The sequence below is a fragment of the Hemicordylus capensis genome, chromosome 4, assembly GCF_027244095.1.
Source record: "Hemicordylus capensis ecotype Gifberg chromosome 4, rHemCap1.1.pri, whole genome shotgun sequence".
Taxonomy (NCBI): domain Eukaryota; kingdom Metazoa; phylum Chordata; class Lepidosauria; order Squamata; family Cordylidae; genus Hemicordylus; species Hemicordylus capensis.
The window spans coordinates 269645745-269666249 of NC_069660.1; the positions used below are offsets into that span (position 1 = coordinate 269645745).

At 41.8% G+C, this 20505-nt stretch overlaps 1 protein-coding gene across 3 annotated transcripts in view; it reads right to left on the reverse strand.

Moving 5' to 3' along the window:
• TRPA1 (transient receptor potential cation channel subfamily A member 1) overlaps window positions 1-18817 on the reverse strand; it is an 83672-nt gene extending 64855 nt beyond the window's left edge. The window contains exons 1-2 of one of the 3 annotated variants that reach the window (XM_053249379.1): window positions 18756-18817; window positions 13082-13247 (exon numbers count right to left, since the gene is read on the reverse strand). In XM_053249379.1, the coding sequence (XP_053105354.1) occupies window positions 13082-13198 (117 nt within the window). In that variant the 5' untranslated portion in view covers window positions 13199-13247; window positions 18756-18817. Of the gene's footprint in view, window positions 1-13081; window positions 13248-13430; window positions 13692-18755 lie in introns of those variants that run through there. The other 2 variants (XM_053249378.1, XM_053249377.1) reach the window with 2 other exon arrangements.
• Window positions 18818-20505: the final 1688 nt, after the last annotated feature.

The window sequence follows — 20505 nt, forward strand, 5'->3', positions numbered from 1 at the left end:
CCAGTAACTGGATTTTAAATAACATATGATGTGCTCTAATTTTCTATGAATACATGCCATTCTCAGAGTAAACACTTTTTTCTGCTTTAAATATTTGTAGACATTTGGGTATACATTTATTTTCTATTTTAGATTGTTTGGGATCATAAACCTGGAAAGAATCAAAACATTATCTACGCTAACCTCTTACACCAAAGTAAGTTTTAGAGAAAGTCATAGACAGCCAGTTTGAGAGCACAGATGCAAACATCAGGCAGAAAGAAGACCAATGGAGATAATGAAAATATTAGGAAATCATACTTTTACAAGATCCAGTAGGCTTAATCTGCTGAGGTTTGGGAGACATTAGGAACCACTGGACGTTCCAACAAGGCTAATTATTGTTGTATTACATTCAAAATTTAGAAATTATGACATTTATACAGCAAATCCAAGTTTTAACACATAGTCAGACACACTAATTATTCAGCATAAAATTTCACACATGATATAGGTGTCATTTTAAAGACCTGACTTTCCATTATCCTGACCAAGGCATTGAAACACTTGCAAATAGGAAGAAGAGGAAATGGGAAGAGGGAATATTGAGGGTTTCTGTGATTGGTGAAGGGGGAGATTTTGTTGTCATGAGTCAACAAATGGATCAGAAGATTGCTCAGTTGCATTTATCGGAAGGTAATACATATAAGGAGTCGCTTAGATCAGAATTCCAGGCTAATTGTATTGCTATTAAGATTGCTTGGCAAAGTATTTGTAAGAGACAGAACATTAGCATTAGATTACAGGAATGTCTGGATAATAATCATCTCTGTAGTCCTATGATGTATTTATTAGTTAAAACATATAAAATGGATGGAAATGGATGTGGAAATGTAAACAACAATTTAAGTAAGACCTTTTATTTCGGGGTGTGATGGCCTGGCAGATCATTTAAGCTGGTTGCTGACTAAAATATTGTCACCTTTATTGAATTATGTCCCAAGACACTTACAAAATACCAAACAGGTGTTGCTATACAAAATATTGATAATAAGGGGAAGTGTATTTGGAAAGTATTGATGATGTGGAGGTGTTATATACTAATGTGGATAATGAAGGAGCTAGGAAAAGTGTAATACAATTATTACAGGAAAACAAGCAATGGATCAAACCATTGCTATGGTTTATCAATCAAGGATATTGATGGTTTGACTGCAGTTTGTTTATAGTGTAATGCAGTGATCTCAAACTTGGGTCCTCAGATGTTATTGGACTTCAACTCCCATAATCCCCAACCAAAGGCCACTGAGGCTGGGGATTATGGGAGTTGAAGTCCAATAACACCTGAGGACCCAAGTTTGAGAATCCCTGGTGTAATGTATTCAGATTTAATGGAAAGTTCTTTTCACGGAAGCAGGGTTTGGCTATGGGAACTTGGCTTGCACCTTTGCTTGTGATTTCTTATATGAACTTTATAGAGAGGGGGTGTATTGATCAGGATATAGTACTGTACAGGAGGCATATTGATGATATCCTGATTATTACGAGGACTAAAGATCAAGCTGATGAAGTTTGAGGAACTTAACAGAATGGGGAGTATAAGATTAATGATGGAACAACTGAATGAACAGGGGTGATTCCGTATGAACAGAAATCCAGATTAGTGGGGGACTCAGTAGAAACCAGGTGGTATAGAAAGCCCATGAAAAAGGAGATCTTAATGAACAGAAATTCATCACACCCTTGGATAGTAAAGGAGCACAATGTTAAGAATGTAATTCAGAGGTTTATAGGAATGTCATATAGGGAGCATATTAAGACGTCTGCAGAAAAGCCTGAAAAGTTTATTCAGATCAATAGTTATAAACTTCCATTCTGTAGGAATAGGAAGATAATGTTTGAGAAAGGGTTGCTGGTTTTAAAAATTCCATTTGTAACATTTACATGGCAGGCACAGGACATTTTTTTAATAGATATGGTGTTAGGGCTAATGCTGTATGCACAGCACCAAAACATTAAAACAACATCTAGTTAAATCCCAACTATATGATAATAAATGTGAGGGGAAAGATTGTTCCATCTGTGAGGAGGATGAGGGATGGTGTAATGTGAAGTGGACAGTATATAAGATAGAATATGTGGAATGTGCAAAGATCCTGGGGAAACAGGAAGGTCACTAACAGAAAGTTACAAAGAGCATTTGTTATAATAAAAATCAAACAAAACCATGGGCAATGCACGTGAGAGAGAAACTTCAAGCAGAAGTAACACGAACAAAAGTGTCAATACTGACAGCTGAAGGGAATTTAATGAGACGTGAGATGAAAGAAGCAATGTTTATAGAGTAATTACAATATTAATGTAAAGGATGAGATGAAAGACGTCATGCGATATATTGGTCACTGAACGGTCAAGAGGTTTGCCCATTTCCCATCTCAGCTGTTTCTGCTTTCGGTTTGGTTACTCGATATTTAAGGCTTAAGTGTTACCATTTGGTATGCTGGAAAGAGCACTGATGATGGTGTTTTACACCAAAATGTTTGCTTTGCTTACATGTTTGGAAATTTATTTTAACATCCTGTTTTTGCACATTAAAGAGATCATTTTGAAGTTTTTTGTTAAGTTTTGTCATGCGCATTTCATCACCATTATATTGTTTTATCTCAATTTTTACCACAGTTACTTCAGTGTCTGATGTGGAGGTGTCCAGCAACTCCTCTTATGTGATTAGGTTGGATCAGTTCCAGTGACTCCTGAGGATGTGGACAAGCTGATTGCAACGGTGCAGCCTATCACCTGTTCTCTTGAACCTTGCCCAACATGGCTTATACTATCTGGCAGGGGGGTTGTTTTAGAAGGCCTGGTAGAGATTATAAATGCATCTCTGCGGGAAGGTAGGATGCCTCTTTGTCTTAAGAAGGCAATTATTAGACCGCTTCTAAAGAAGCCTACCTTGGATCCCTTAGAGTTGAACAACTTCAGGCCTGTCTCCAATCGTCCGTGGCTAGGCAAGGTAATTGAGAGGGTGGTGACCTCCCAGCTCCAGACAGTCTTGGAAGAAACTGATTATATTGACCCATTTGAAACTGGCTTTCGGGCTGGCTATGGGGTGGAGACTCCCTTGGTCAGCCTGATGGATGATCTCCAACTGGGAATAAACAGAGGAAGTGTGACTCTGTTGGTCCTTTTGAACCTCTTGGCGGCTTTCAATACTATCAACCACAGTATCCTTCTGGAGCGTATGAGGGGGTTGGGAGTGGGAGGCACTGCTTTGCAGTGGTTCTGCTCCTACCTCTCAGGCAGGTTTCAGATGGTGTCCCTTGGAGACTGTTGTTCTTCAAAATCTGAACTTTTGTATGATGTCCCTCAGAGCTCCATATTGCCTCCAATGTTGTTTAACATCTACATGAAACCACTGGGAGAGATCATCAGGAGATTTGGTGCAGGGTGTTATCAGTATCCTGATGACACTCGAATCTATTTCTCCATGTCAGCATCATCAGGAGAGGGCATAACCTTCCTAAATGCCTGCCTGGAATCGGTGATGAGCTGGATGAGGGATAACAAACTGAGATTGAATCCAGATAAGACGGAGGTACTCACTGTGTGGGGTCAAAACTCGAAAGACAATTTTGATCTGCCTGTTCTGGATGGGGTCACACTTCCCCAGAAGGAATAGGTATGCAGTCCAGGGTGGATAAAAATCAATGATTTTTTTTAAAAAATCAAAAAAATCAGATTTTTTTAAAATTTAAATCAGATTTTTTTGATTTAAATCGGATTTTTTTTAATAAAATGCTTTTTGAGGAAAATATATTACCATCCAAAGGTTATTCCATCATGAAATAAAGATTAGTTTTTTAATTATGTAGAATAAGGCTATATATGTTTAATTTTTTTTGTAAATAAATTCCATTAATCCATTCACAATGTCATGCTCTTCCAGAGGTTTTTGTAAGATTATTGGGCAGTTTCTCTGCCTACAAGATATTATCACAGATGCTTGGTTTACTTTTGCAGTTCTCAAAACTGAATTTGACTCAGCAGAGATCACATGCCTCTTCTTCACAGCAAAAATATTATGACATGAACAGAGTTGAGAAAAAGACCTTAATCCTATTGTTCTACAAACCTATGAATACAGAATCAACCCCTTCAGTGCTAAGTTTCAAGAAGTTCAGTGAAATAGAATAGAAACAATATTTTTCTGATTGTTTGGAGTGGAATAGATCTGCACAAGAAGAAAGTGAAACTAAGTGTGAGGAGGGAGGGGCAAGCAGACAAGCAGTACAAAATAAAAGTGAAACTTTCTGAGCACAATACTGCATAGCCACAGACAGACAAGTCTTTGGATCTTTTTGTGTGTATGACCTGAGGTTTATCACATTCTTTCCTTGGAGGAAAAAACCTATAATGGCAGCAGGCCGTAAAAGAGACCCAGTTTGGCAATATTTTAATGAAGTTCCTTTACCTATCGGTAAGGCAGGCATGCGTGCAAAATGTAAACACTGCAACAAAGAAATGCAAGGCCTGGTGGCCCGAATGAGGCAACATCATGAGAAGTGCTGTGATGAAGATGACCAAAGAAACACATTTGAACAGGCAGGATCTTCAGGTTGGTAAACATTTTTATTGAATCATATAATATTTCTAAAGACTGCCTTGAACTGTCATGTTTGAGCAAAATTATATTTCTTATTATTACTGCATGTTACTGTCATTTGGTACAGTTATGAAGAAAAGCAAATATTCCTTTTGGGGTAGTGCTGTGTACAATAAGCAGAAATTGTATAAACAATAAAATAACAGCATTGACTTTTTTGTTTAGGGGAATTCATGGATTCTGGAAACTATCCACCTTCAAGATCACCATCCTCCTGTTCTACAGTTTCAGAGTTATCCATCCAGGATAGTGCTTCATTAGCAGCAGCATCAGACACCCACAGCCACATATCACTATCACCTAAAAGAAAGAAAAAATCCTTCCCTCCTGGAACCACCATAGATAAGTTTGTGATAAAAACTAGCAGATTAGAAAAAGAGTTAATTGATGAAAAAATTGCCCAGTTTGTTTATGCAACGAACTCTTCTTTCCGTCTGACTGAGAACCCACATTTCATTAATATGGTTCAGTCACTGAGACCAGGATACAGTCCACCCAGCAGAGCAGATGTTGCAGGGAAACTGCTGGATAAAGTGTATGACAGAGAAATGGAGCAATGTGCAACAGCTCTGGAGGGTAGAACTGTTAACCTAAGTATTGATGGGTGGAGTAATGCCCACAATGATCCTATTGTATGTGCTTGTATAACAACAGAAGAAGAGAAAGTCTTCCTTGCACAAACAATTGATACGTCAGGAAATGCACACACAGCAGAATACTTACAAGAAGTGGCAGTAAAAGCTATAATAACATGTGAACAAAAATTCAAATGTCTAGTACGCAGTTTGGTCACAGACAATGCTGCAAATGTATCCAAGATGAGAAGAAATTCAGAAGAGCAGGAAGGGAATACAAAGCTAATAACATATGGTTGCAGTGCTCATTTGCTGCACCTCTTAGCCAAAGACTTAAGTGTTCCAGAAATAAAGACTAATATTGTTGAAATTGCTAAATACTTCCGTAACAATCACTTTGCTGCAGCAGCTCTGAAAAGGATGGGTGGAACCAAGCTAACGCTCCCACAAGATGTTAGATGGAACTCTGTGGTGGACTGTTTTGAGCAGTATATCAAGAACTGGCCTATTCTGATGACAGTTTGTGAACAAAATCGAGATAAAATAGATGGCACTGTCACGGCCAAAATCCTCAACATTGGGCTTAAGAGAAATGTTGGACATATGCTGAGCATCCTGAAACCCATCTCTGAATCTTTAAACAAAATACAGAAAAATAGCTGTTTATTGCTGATGCTGTTGAAATTTGGAAGGAACTGAGTGAACACTTAAAAACAGAACTACACATGGACAGAATTAAATTACAAGCATTAAAAAAACGAATGGGACAAGTACTGTCTCCAGCTCATTTTTTGGCAAATATTGTCAATATCCAGTACCAGGGTCAAAACTTAAGTGCTGAGGAAGAGGAGTTAGCTATAACATGGGTATCCAGCAATCATCCATCTATAATGCCAACTATAATAAACTTCAAAGCTAAGGGGGAACCATTCAAGAAATATATGTTGGCTGAAGATATTTTAAAGAAAGTCACACCAGTGAACTGGTGGAAGTCACTTAAGCACACTTGGATTTAGAGACTGTTCAAGTAATGATTTCACTTTTAACAGCAGTAGCTTCTTCTGCAGGCGTTGAAAGAATATTCTCTTCCTTTGGACTCATTCATTCTAAATTGAGAAATCGTTTGGGACCCGATAAAGCAGGAAAGCTTGTTTTTCTTTTCTAGATTATGAACAAAGAAGAAGATGAAGATGACGAGTGAGCTACAGAGGACAGTATTTAAGTTTTTCATGTGTAGGCTGGGCTGACAGTCTAAGTTTCTTAAAATATATATATTTTGTTTAGCTAAATTAGTTAACAAACATGGATGTTTGTTTAAGCAAATAACATATGCTGTAATGTTATTGTTTCAGTTGAATAAATCTATTTAAATTGTTATTATTAAGGTAATGATTATTTTTCTCCTTCCTAAGTACAACAGAAAAGTTGTCCAAATATGAATGATTAACCTATTAAACTGGGGATAAAAAAACTAATATGAAAAGTTGTTATTCTAAAAATCTTCATCTACTTGCATATTAAAGTTATACCAGCAAGAATTAGTCTTTATGTAGAAAACTATGATTTAAATCAAGCCTTACTGACTAGTGATTTAAATCGTGATTTAAATTGTGAATTAAATCAGTTTGATTTAAATCAAATCCACCCTGATGCAGTCTAGGAGTGCTTCTGGATCCAAGCCTCTCCCTGGTGTCCCAGTTTGAGGCAGCAGCCAGAAGTGCCTTCTATCAGCTTCACCTGATATGCCAGCTGCATCCATTTCTTGAGATGAATGACCTCAAAAGAGTGGTACATCTGCTGGTAACCGCCAGACTGGATTACTGCAATGCACTCTATGTTGGGCTGCCCTTATATGTAGTCCAGAAGCTATAGTTGGTCCAGAATGCAGCAACCAGGTTGGTCTCTGGGTTAGGGTTAGGGTTAGGGAGAGACCATATTACTCCCATATTGAAGGAGCGATATTCTCTGCCGATATATTTCCAGGCAAAATACAAGGTGTTGGTTATAACCTATAAGGCCCTAAACAGCTTGGGCCCTGGGTATTTAAGAGAATGTCTTCTTCATAATGAACCCCACTTCCCATTGAGATAATCAGGAGAGGTCTGTCTTCAGTTGCCACCAGCTCGTCTAGTGGCTACTCAGGGACGGGACTTCTCCGCTGCTGCCCCGAGGCTTTGGAATGTGCTCCCTAGTGAAATAAGAGCCTCCCAATCTCTGAGAGCTTTAAAAAAGTCTTTAAAGACACATCTGTTCTTTCTTACAATTTCTTACGAATTGTTGAAGTTTACGCTTCTTTAAGGTTTTTTCCCCCAGGCTTTTAATTAATATTGATTTAATGGTTTTTAATAGGGATGTGCATTTCATTTCGGATACAAAACGTTTTGTGCACAAAACAGGCCATTTCGGCTGTTTTGTAGCCAAAACAAAACACCCAATGCTCAAAACAGAAAATTCTGTAGCCAAAACTAAACGCCCCTGTTTTGGATACAAAACCTTTTGTTGTTTTGGCTGTTTTGGAACTCCATTTTGCAATCTCAAAAAGTCTTTCTCCTTCAGTCTCCATTTTGAGTTTTGACATCTGTTTGAATTTCCAGCCCTTCCAGCTCGCAGATTGGCCAGCGAAAGCATGGGCTTATCTGCTGGCAATTGCCTCCTTATTCCTTTTAAGCAAATTTAAGGGTCAATTTTACCCTCACTGGCTAGTGGGGCAGTGTGCATTTCATTGTTGTTGTTTCACACTGTTGTGTGTAGATCAATTGCATTTCGGGTGGGGGGTATGTGGATGTGCATGACCTTTGGAAATCTGCCTGATTTTTTCCAAAGCTCTGCTGTTGTTGATGTGTGATGTTGATGTTATTTGGGGCAGAAAGGGGGCTTTGGGGGCAGAAGAGTGGTTCAGGTGGTAGTGCCCCAATGGGTGCCTGCTGCCACCCAGATTCCAAAGGAATTGGGGAAAGGGCTGATTTTTAAAGAATTTCTGAAGTTGACATGTCTTTGGGGCAGACTCGGGGCAGAAAGGGGGCCTGGGGGGCAAAACAGTGGGTGGGGTGGCAGTGTCCCAAGGGGTGCCTGCCACAACCCAGATCCCAAAGGAATAGGGCAAAGGGTTGATTTCTTAGGAATTGTTGAAGTTTACGCTTCTTTAAGGTGTCTCCCCCCCCCAGGGAATAATGGAGGTTTCAGCAAACCCATAAGTCCACCTGGGGGGCACTGGAGTGGCCGGGAGTGAGTGGTGGTGTAGTGCACATAGGGTGCCAACCACCCCCATGGGTTGCTAACCCATGGGGTGCTGGGTTCTGTTGTTTCTGAGGTGTTCTGAGTATAGATTCTCTGGTAGCATATGAGATTTTCAACGACAAACCATGAATCCACTCTCATATGCTACCAGAGAATCTGAATCTACACACAAAACATCTCAGAAACAACAGAACCCAGTACCCCATGGGTCAGCAACCCATGGGGGTGGTTGGCACCCTATGTGCTCTACACTAGGGGATGTGCATGGTCCGGACCGGTCCAGACCGGCACCGAGGGGGGTCTCCCTTTAAGGGCGGGGGGTAGAACTTACCCCTCCCGCTGCTCTTCCCCCTCCGGCGCTGTCATTTAGAACGAAGTTTTTGGGGCGGCAGCATTCTTCGCTGCCGCACCTGCCCCCGTCGTTGTTAGTAAAGCCTTCGTAAGAGATCTTAGAGCAGTACAAATGCACGCGCCGCCTACATCACATGCAGCATGCGTGTGACGTAGGCGGCGCGCACACCACCGCGCACGCATGCGTGCTGCTCTAAGATCTCTTACGAAGGCTTTACTAACAACGACGGGGGCAAGGGTGGCAGCGAAGAACTCTGCCGCCCCAAAATCTTCATTCTAAACGACAGCGCCAGAGGGGGAAGAGCAGCGGGAGGGGAAAGTTCTACCCCCCCCCGCCCTTAAAGGGAGACCCCCCCCTCGGTGCCGGACCGCCAGACCAGTCTGGATCCGGACCAGTCCGGAGGCCTCTAACATGGCCTCCGGACCGGTCCGTGCACATCCCTACTCTACACTACCACTCACTCTGGGCCACCCTGGTGCCCCCCCAAGTACAGTTATGGGACAGGAATTATGGAGGTCCATCATTCCCTATGGGGAAGAACTTTACAGACACGCAAACTCCATTACATCTTTAAAAATCAGCCCTCTGCCCAATTCCTTTGAAATAATTCTGGCAGCTTCCTTGGCCTCACTGGGCACTACCACCCACCCTACTCTGCTCTGGGCCACTCCTTTCCCCCCAACATGAAGCTATACTTTTGCTGAAACCTCCATTCTTCCCTATGGGAAGAATCCTATACTTCGAAAATTCACCAAAAAATAGCCCTTTGCCCAATTCCTCTGAAATTTGGGTGGTAGTTTCCACCCATTGGGCACTACCACCCCCACCCACTAGTTTTTCCCCGGGGCCATTTTTAAAAATCCAAAACATTTCGGATTTGGATTTTGCAATTTCAAACAAAGAATAAAATTTGAGTGTTTCGGATTGGCTGATTTCGAATAAAGAACAAAATGGGAGTGTTTCGGATTCGGGCCAAAACCAAAACAGGAAAAAAACCAAAACGCACAACCCTAGTTTTTAAGTTGTTTTAAAATATTGTTTAAAAATTTTTAAATTGTTGTAATGTTTTGAACTTTTTGTTTTTGCTTTAACTAATGTTTTACTTTTTCTGTTTTTATTTTGTTGTAAACCGCCCAGGGATGTAAGTTTTGGGTGGTATTAAAATATGTTAAATAAATAAATAAATTTTTTGATCTAAGTATTTATTCTGTATTTTGATGAACACACTGCTTCAAATGTCATTTTTCGAAGATGTTCAGAGTTTTTGTAAGTGGCACTAAGAATGCTTTTTAATCCTGAAGGCATTGTGCAAATGTTGTTAATGAGGGATAAAAAACAGAATATCCATTTCAGATCAAGTGTACATTTGAGCCAATGTAGGTTTTACATCGTAATTTTAGATGTGGGAATTGTGAAAACTGAAAATGGTCACACAGCAGGCCAGCATCACAAAGAATAAGTCACACACAACGGTTTATCAGCAAAGATATAAACTCTATAGTAAGGCTTACAGAATTTTGCAGAATATACATCCTTGATGAGAAAAGAAAGAACATTCAAAATTTTCCTCTGCAACATTTTCCCTTAAAAGGTAATACTGAAAACAGTCTTTACAGAACTTGATTGATGGGGTGGGGAAAAACATAATTCATCCTCCTAAGGCTTCAAGACTGCTGCAATTTTCAAATCAGACACCAGACACGCACAATGCAGGTGAAAGGATGATCTGATCCTAGGGTTGCCATACAAGTGGCCCTCGTTATTTACAGAGGTTCCATTTCTGCCTATAGGCATGAATATGGAAATCACGAATAACAAAAACTTACCACTATGCGAATCTAGGGTTTAGGTTCCTAACACACAAAAAAGGGCCAACAAAAAAAGCAAGGTAGGCAGAAATAAGAGAAGAAAGTCACTGTACCTTATCCTTCAGTAGGGGTGTGCATGGAACTGGCTGGTCCGGTTCAGTTTGAGTCCAAACTGGACCAAAACCAGACTGGGCAAGTTGGGTCCAGCATCCCCTTGACCCACCCCCCTCCGGTTCAGTTCAGGGGATTTCACAAGTTGTTGTTTTTCAAATTTAATTTTTTAAAAGAATACCCGCTCCGGGGGAGTTGTAAGAGACAGGAGGGGTGTCTGCGGAAGTCCCCCCTCCCCCCACCAGCCTCCCTTATGTCATAACTCAGCATAAATTGGCACGGTGGCCATTTTGGAGGCCCACACACCTGCACATTAGGCCTCTGCATAGCCTTGTATGACCCAGGCCACACAAAGGCCTATTGTGCAGGTGTGGCAGCCTCCAAAATGGCCATTGTGCCAAGGGGGAAAGGCAGAAGAATGGCAGCGAAGCCGGTGGGGGGAGGGGGAACCTCCGTGGACAACTCCGCTGGAAGGGGCAAGTAAAAAAAAACAATTTAAGAACTCGCAAAACCCCGGGGGGGGGTGTTCGGTCTCGGATCAAACGGAACAGGGAGTGGTTCAGTTCAACTCCAAACAGTCAAACAAATTCTACATTAAACCTGCTCACACATCCCTATTCTTCAGTTCTGCAGCTTTCCAGCAATGCCCTCAAACCCCCCAAAACAGTTGAATATTCACCCCCCCAAAAATAAAAAACTTTTTTAAGAGCCATAAAATAGCTCTCTGATGCAGAGAGTTTATAGTTTCTGGGTCATTTCCAGTCACTCAAAAGCTCAGAGAGGCAAATTTAGCTTATTTTTCTACCTGCAGATAAACTGTGAGAGAGGGAGAAAAATTTCTCTCTGTCTAGTCTCTCCACTCCATGCATAATTTTATACACTTCGATCATGTCTCACCTTAGTTGCCTCTTTTCCAAGGTAAAGAGCCCCAGATGCTGTAGCCTAGCCTCATAAGCAAGGTGCTCCAGGCCCCTGATCATTTTGGTTGCTCTCTTCTGCACCTTTTCCAGTTCTACAATATCCTTCTTAAAATATGGTGAGACCGCACCATAGATTTGTATTAAGGGCATTATAATATTAGCATTTTAGCAAATAAAAAGACATTCTAAAGAAAAGGGTACACATGTTGTATGTATGTATGTCAGGTCCACAAAGAGGGAAAGTACCAAACCAGCATGAACAATAAGCTGAAGAACAACTGGTGCAAAACTATTTATTGTAGAACAAGACCCTAATCATTTCTCAAAACGCAGAAGGGCTTGTTTTAAAATAAATAATTTTGCACCATCTGTTGTTTGGCTTACTGTATGTATATAAGAAACACTGTAAAAAGTTTTTTTAAAAAAACAACAACACCCAATGCTTAGGAGCCCTTGAACATTATGTTCAACACTCATACAACCTGAGTACAGCATACATAGGTAAAGATCTATGCACAGATACATTTCTATACAAGCTGGTCTTGTGGTAACAAGCATGAATTGCCCCCACTGCTAAGCATGATCTGTCCTGGTTTGCATTTGAATAGAAGGCTACTTGTGATCACTGTAAGATATCCCTGATGGGAAGCTCTGGGAAGAGCATCTGCATGCTTGCATGCAGGAGGTTCTAAGTTCCCTCCCTTGCATCTCCAAGACAGGGCTGAGAGAGACTCCTGCCTGCAACCTTGGAGAAGCTGCTGCCAGTCTGTGCATACAATCCTGAGCCTGATGAACCAATGGTCTGACTCAGCATAAGGTAGCTTCCTATGCTTCTATGCACAGGTAAATTTATTCTCGTTATGTCGATCAAAGATAAAGCAGAACATTTCCTATCTGCCCTATGCACATGAAGGACCTGTACCTAGGTTCGCTTTTTAAATGAACGCAGATGCAGTCATTCACCCCCAAAAATTGTATGAGTGTACAGATATCTTAATGCTGCTACAACATAATGCCTGGACAGGGCTTTAGAGTTCTTCTTTGAATTGTCACTGTCTTTCCTAGCAAGACTCCTATGCACTAAACTAACCTCTGTTTTGCAGAGTGCCAAAAAGTGCAGATTCTCCCAACTTAGAAGTTCAGTGAAGAGGAAACTTTGCCGGTTTGCTCATTATTTAGTACATTTAGAAGATCTCAGGGCAGTTTATAACCCTAAAATCTTCTCAGGGCTGCATTTTCTGCCTAGCTGGCATGCAGCTATTAAGAGTACGACAGTCCTGAAGACAGACAAAGAAAGAAAGAAAGAAAGAAAGAAAGACCGCCCTCACCATACACACAAACTTCCATACGCATGAATTGGCCCCCTAGTCTTTTTTGCCATGCCCATTTCTGAAAGGAGCTCATACCTTTCCCCAATATCCATCAAGGGGCTTTACCTTAAAAACATCCTGCGAGGCAACTGAGGCTGCGTCGGCATCGCAAACGACCCCCTCGTAGGCGGTGCGCCGCTTCTTTTCCCCGGACTGGAACAACTTTGCAAGGGAGCGCTTCATGGTAGGGAAGCACCTTGCTCCCGGATCTCTCTCCGCCTCTGGGAACCTCCTGCGAGAGAGTAGTAACAAGAAGCCACAAGTCAGTCACCCAGCGACTGCAAGATCCAAGCAACAGCGGGGGCGGAGAAGATTTGAGGCTTCCCACTATGCGGGTTAAACCCCCTGCCTCGAGCGTGCTGGGCGGGGCGCTCCACAAAGGGGGGGGGGGTTGGGGGAGGCGCGAACGAAGGACCTGGCTTTGCTAATCCTCTGTGGCGTCGAGCAGTCTGCGAAAGACGAAGGAGGCCAGGGGAGGCTGCGGGCCAGCAGCGGCGTGCTTTAAAAAAAGCATTCCCGCCTCGCTGGTTTGTCAGGGAGAGCAGCAGCAGCAGCAGCGAGCTTCGGGATATTGTCCTGGGAAGGGTGTCTGGCAGGCAGCGTGTCAGAGAAGGAGCTTGCTGCCGAGGCCCACCTGGAAGGCGCCCACTCTGCTACTGCGCAGGACGTAGCGTGCTCCTTGCTGCAATTCAGGATCGGAGCTGGACAGGACTTAACTCTTCATGACGGGAGGGGCGGGGGAGCTTCCCAAAGTAAAGAGAGTACACTGAAGAACCCATTGTCTTATCCATCCAGCAGGTTTGCTTTTTTTTGTATTATTATATTGTCCTGCCCATTACAGATGGAGTGGGAAAAGGCAGCACTGGAACTCAAAACCTTTCGAAATAATAAAAAAAATAATGTGCTTGTCCATGAGAACACAGCACCCATGAGAAAATGAATGAGAAAAGCAGAGTCCACCCTGGTTTGCATTTGAATGGGCGACTACGTGTGTGTGTGTGAGAGAGAGAGAGAGAGAGAGCACCACAAGTTATTCCCTTTAGGGGATGAGCCGCTCTGGGAAGAGCATCTGCATGCAGAAGGTTCCAAGTGCCTTCCCTGGCAACATCTCCAACTTGAGAGACTCCTGCCTGCAACCTTGGAAAAGCCGCTACCAGTCTCTGTAGACAATATTGGGCTGGCTGGACCAATGATCTGACTCGGTATAAGGCAGCATCCTCTGTTCCTAAAATCTTATCTTGGTACTGAAATCTTTCAAGGGTGCTGAAAAAATATGTCCCTGTCCACAAGGGAAAAAAATCACACTATGCTGGCCATGTATTCTCACCCTGTAAGATTTCATTAACAAGCTAAGATTTTCTCATGTTTTTTTTGGCATCCTAGGCAAAGTATGCTTTGAACCCCAACCCCTGCTGAGACATGCAGGGTATTCCTGGCAGCCAGGAACGATGCACTTGCACGAGAGTGGGGGGCGGAAACTCCTGCTCTTCCCCAGCCCTCAAGTCCTGACCCAATGTAGGCTGCATGCTTAGTTGGGAGTAAGTCTTATTGAATTTAGCGGGACTTCTTTTCAAGTAAACATGCATAGGATTGATCTTCAGGCTTGCAAGCCTAAATATACAGAACAGTGCCCAGAAAGTCCCAAATAAACATACGTGATCAAGATATTAGCAATAGCACTTACATTTATATACCGCTCTATAGCCGAAGCTCTCTAAGCGGTTTACAATGATTTAGCATATTGCCCCCAACATTCTGGGTACTCATTTTACCGACCTCGGAAGATTATTATATTAAAGTGAATGCTACTGCATCAGGTTAAGGCCATGGGTTTCAAGTCATTGGGGCTGAGGAGGATCGGAAGATGGCTTGAGGTCGATTTAAAGAAACATTCCTGGATTGCAAGTGTCACACTGGAGCAAGGTTTCTCTTAAACACATCCACTCATCTGGAGAGAAGAGCTGGTCCTGTGGTAGCAAGCATGACTTATCCCCTTAGCTAAGCAGGGTCCACCCTGCTTGCATATGAATGGGAGACTTGATGTGTAAGCACTGGAAGATATTCCTCTTGGGATGGAGCCACTCTGGGAAGCGCAGAAGGTTCCAAGTTCCCTCCCTGGCATCTCCAAGGAATGCAGGAATCCTCCCTGCATTCCTGCCTGCAACTGGGCTAGATGGACCTATGGTATGACTCAGTATATGATGTCTTCCTATGTTCCTATCTATTAATTTTACTCAGTTCAAGGACAATTAATCTCTCTCTGGTGTCTGAGGGACTCTGAGGAATGGAGGGACTTTAGAAAGCCTCAGGAAATGAGCAGGAGTTGGAGACAAGAAGACATCAGAGAAACTTATGCCGGTATTGGAATGTGAACAGGTACTGAAAAATTTCAATCTGTTGGATCATAAAGCATTATCCATCAGAAAGGCTTACCTCAGTACTGAAGTGTGCCAGAGTAATGAAACATTATGGTGGAGTCCATCATAAACCATTACCCATCAGAAAAAGCTTACTCCAGTATTGAAATCTGACAGAGTAAAGGAAAATTACATTCTTGTCCAGTGGAAAATGTTACTGGATAATTAAATCTGACAGGACAGGTAAAAATTACATTACACTGGTGCCCCCTAAGAATTGGCACCTACGTGACTTCCTAGGTCTGCCTAGTGCCTGGGCAGACCCTGGCAACAACGTATGTGTGCACAGACAAGGAAAATTCAAAGGTGTGTGTTGTCTCAGTGCATGCAACATGTGCAAAAATTACACCCACATACAGCCACATAATGGCGCAGTGGGAAAATGACTTGATTAGCAAGCCAGAGGTTGCCAGTCTGAATCCCCGCTGGTATGTTTCCCAGACAGTGGGAAACACCTATATCAGGCAGCAACAATATAGGAAGATGCTAAAAGGCATCATCTCATACTGCGCAGGAGTTGGCAATGGTAAATCCCTCCTGTATTCTACCAAAGACAAACACAGGGCTCTGTGGTTGCCAGGAGTCGATTCGACTCGATGGCACACTTTACCTTTACCATTGTGCAGTTCTAAATTTTCTTTTAAAAAATTCTGCTTGCCCAGATTTGGTGTGTGTGTGTGTGGTTTTTATTCTCCTTCCAGTTATAAACAAATCACCCAGGGTCTGTAGCCAGAAACTCTGTGGTGAAGGGAAATAGGGTCCACTGAGGGGAAGGATCCATCTACAACAGCCAGACCCTAAAGACAACCTCTCCATCTGTGAGTGGGTGCTCTGCATTCTCAGACCCTGTTGGAAAGGCAGCTGTGGCACACGGGCACTCTCTGGCTTTGCCACCAAGCCAGGCAGTAGCAGTAGCCAGGCAGGTTCCTATCTGAGGCAAAGAAGAGGCATACTGTAGCATGGCAACAAGGGGGCGGGGAAGGAATATCCATGCATGCCCCCGGGGGGGGAGAGGCAGTGAGGAGGGGTGATTGCCTTGAGCAGCACAGAAGTGGAGTGGTGCCTGTGCAGTGAGGAATTGGTGCCTGCTGCCCCTTGCACCTCCCTTTGCACCCATGTCAAAGGCAACTACTTTATCCTGCCTCTTCAATGGATGCTGATTAAATTCCAGGCAGGCTTTGACACTTTTTTTTAAAGTTGTGCCATTGAGTCGGTGTTGACTCCTGGCGACCACAGAGCCATGTGGTTTTCTTTGGTAGAATACAGGAGGGGTTTACCATTGCCATCTCCCACATAGTATGAGATGATGCCTTTCAGCATCTTCCTATATCGCTACTGCCCGAGATAGGTGTTTCCCATAGTCTGGGAAACATACCAGCGGGGATTCAAACCAGCAACCTCTTACTCCCTAGGCAAATTACTTCCCCGCTGTGCCATTAGGTGGCTACTAGAATATACTCTTTAAACCAGTTTTTCGAGCATACACAGACCCCATTTGAGGCAATGGGGCTGCTTTGGAATGTAGTCTTAAGATTGCACTCTAAAAGCACTTATGCAACAAAACACTGAAATCACATCCGACTATCTTCAGATTTTAGCATATGAGCTTTTTGTAAATTTAGTGCTCCAATTGGTGTTGCTCGCAAGACTCATAGTATGGAGAGCACATATTCTAAAATCTGAAGATAGTCGGATGCGATTTTAGAGTTCTGTTACAAGTACTTTTACAGTGTAATCTTAAAACTAATTTCCAAAGCAACCCCATTGCCACAAGTGGAGTCTGTGCATGCTCGAAAAACTGTTTTAAAAGCTATATTCTAGTGTTGCCCACAAAGGACTTCAGTTCTTTGTAGTTATCTACAATTTCTTTGTATGCTAGTTGTTAGGTTTTTTTTAAAAAAAGACACCGCTGCATAATCACAGATGGTTCCTAGACATCTGAGGTCAAGGGAGTGGGAACTGAACAGGTATGGCAATCTGTGACTGGGACTCCTGACTTCTTTTTACTTTAAAGCAGCTGGGGTTCTAGTTTTGATAAGAGATGTATAAGATAAATCACTAGTATTTCTTTACACATTTTGATGCTACCAGAATATCTGTGGCATGATTAACAGCCCAAATAGGAAATTTGTTCACCTATCCTTCAAAATAAGGGATTAGAAATGTACTCCAAAATATTGAAAGTAGTCCCATACCACTCAGAAAGGTCAACACCGTTGATATGCATTCCTGCACTCCTCTTCCTCAGAGTGTACCCCAAGTACTGCCTGTCCTCCAGTACTCCAAATGCTTAAGGTACTTCTACACTTAAACTGACACTTAAACTGTTCAAAGGCATTCTGATTTCTTGAAATACCTAGAGACTTTTGTTTATACCTAATTACATTTTTACATCTAACATAAAAACTCAAGGCATGAAGTTACCTCAGAAAAGAGGACAAGTAACATTCTTATCACAGAGGAATTAAAACTACATATGGGACATTTGTGTGAAAATGGGGAAAGGTCATCCATGAAGAGAAGTAATCTCATTTGGAGGTATGAGTGTCACAGTTATATTGACAGAGGTAGAGAGTTCTGTCTCCTTTTCATCAGATGCAGATGAAATGGTGCCATCTCTGTATGTGGGTCTGGGATTAGTGTTGGATTGGGTGCAGGTAAATACAGTAAACTTAAACTCAAGCCAGATAAGGTACTGCTTGTGATGGGACCCAATTGACCAGTTGGCTGGGAAATACCTGCTTTGGACATGGTCATAGTCTCCCTAAAGGATCAAGGTTGTAGCTTGGGAGAACTAATAGGCCTGACAGAACTCCTGGAATCCCAGGTGAGATCTGCGGCCTTACATACTTGTTAATCAGCTATATATGCTAGCTATGCCCACTACTGGAAGACAGAGACCTGGCCACTGCCATTCATGCTTTGGTGATTTCTAGATTAGATTGTAGACAGTCCAGAAACTGAAGACAGTCCAGAAACTACAGCTAGTGCAAAATGTTGCCACCAACTGTCAACAGATAGAGGTTGGCATTCTTGTATTACAAGATGAGAACACGTTGAGACTGTGGTTGACTTTACCCCTTTTAAACTGTCTCCTGCACCTAGTCAAACTTCTTTGACTTCTCATACTTGTATTATACCTACTTTGAGGTGGTTTCTTGTTTCCTCAATAAAAGGTTGCTGGTTTGAGCTATAAAGCCGGAAATGATCTGGACCTTGATTGTCTCAAGGAATGTTTCTTCCTGTATGCCCCTTCTATGCCCCTACTCCACAAATTTAAGAGTGCCTAGTAGGGCCCTATCCAAAATGTGTAGATACAGGACCTTTTCTGTCTTATGTCCAGATGCAAAACCTTTCCTGTTATAGCCTTGGAAATCTGGAATGCCCATGGGTCACTCTCTCTATAATCCTTCTAGAAGTAGAATAAGACCTTAATAATCTGTTGTGTGTTCTAGTTCAGTCTTATTACCATGCCTTTTTCCTCCTCTGCTTATTTATTGGTTTTGTTTGTATCTGTTATTTATGACATTTTATGATGTTCGATGTGATAGATTCTTTTGAAAATTCACACTGAAAGGTGGCATAAAAGATCAATATTAATAATAAGCTTTTCACTGGACTATGGGAGTTCCTTCAGTCACCCGAATAAGCCTTGAAGGAAGCCATAGCAGCCAAGTAGTTGTATTTCACTAGTATTATAGTGGTAGCTTGCTTGTAGAATGCAAGATTCAATTCCTAGTAATACTAGCATAAAGTAAAATAATCACTTGTAATATATTGTTTAGAAGTGTTTGTTGAGCATGTTTTAACTCATTGTTACCTATTCCAAGCTATTAGAATGGGAAAGTTTAAAGGAAACATTATGTACATTGCTGCAAAGAAATTTAGTTTGCATTGTCCAACAACATATGCTGTTGAAGCAGTTGTACTTTACTAGTAGTATTTGTAAACATAAGATGATTACTGTTATTTAATAGGTATTAATTCCAAGGTTTTACATATTGTTACCAATTTAGGTTAACTGATCACTTGTCTGATATAAAAGCGAGTGCCCCACCCCCAGTGAAGAAAAGGAACATCACTACAGAATTTGAAAGTTCCTTGTTGGCATGACTGTATTTCTTTCTTTTTGAATCAGTGTCTGTTTAGAAGCTTAAAGTAGTTTTCAGAGGAAATGCCGAGAATGTGAAAGAATACAGAAAAAAGCTTGATTCCTAGGGGGAATAAAATGGAATCATAAGCCTACTGACCACAGTTTCATATTTCCACATAATGTATTCACATAAAAAACTAATTCAAATAAGTCGGCAAAATGTAGACTGTATTATTTTCTCCTGAGTGGATTGAAAACACTTTTGTACACTTTATTCTAGATATGATCTTGCTAATGGTAAACAATGGCCCCATTAAGATAAGCAAGATTCACTAAAGTTAACCAGAGTGCAAACCTTCCTTGAAAATATGACTGTTTAATAACAAAACTTCATATACAGTAAGGGCACAATCCAGTCAAGTTAATGGTCCCATTTCATTCATTAGGAGAATTATGCACATTTGTATAATGTGAATAATGGCATTTGCAGGCTTAGCATGACTGAAGTCTAGCCTAGCCTTGATTTCAACCATGTCATTGGTGAAATCAAATTCTAACAGCATTTGCAAAATTAATGCAATTGCCCAAATATGAACATGAGCTTGAATGTAAGGCATGATAGATTACTGGAAGCCCCATGTAACATGTTCTGAATGTTTCAACGCATAGCAGGATAGAAGTACAATGAATAAAAGAACAATCCAGCCCAAATTATTCACTCACAATGTCAAGACCCAAATTATTCACTTAGGATGTCAGAACATAAGAACAACCCTACTGGTCCAGGTCCAAGGCTTATCCATTCCTGCATCTTGTTTCACACTATGGCCCTCAGATGCCTCTGAGAAGCCCACAGGCAAGAGCTGAGGGCATGCCCTTTTTCTTGCTGTTGCCCCCCTGCAACTGGTATTTAGAGGCATCTTGCCTCTGAGACTGGTGGTGGCCTTTAGCCACCAGACTAGTAGCCACTGATAGACTTG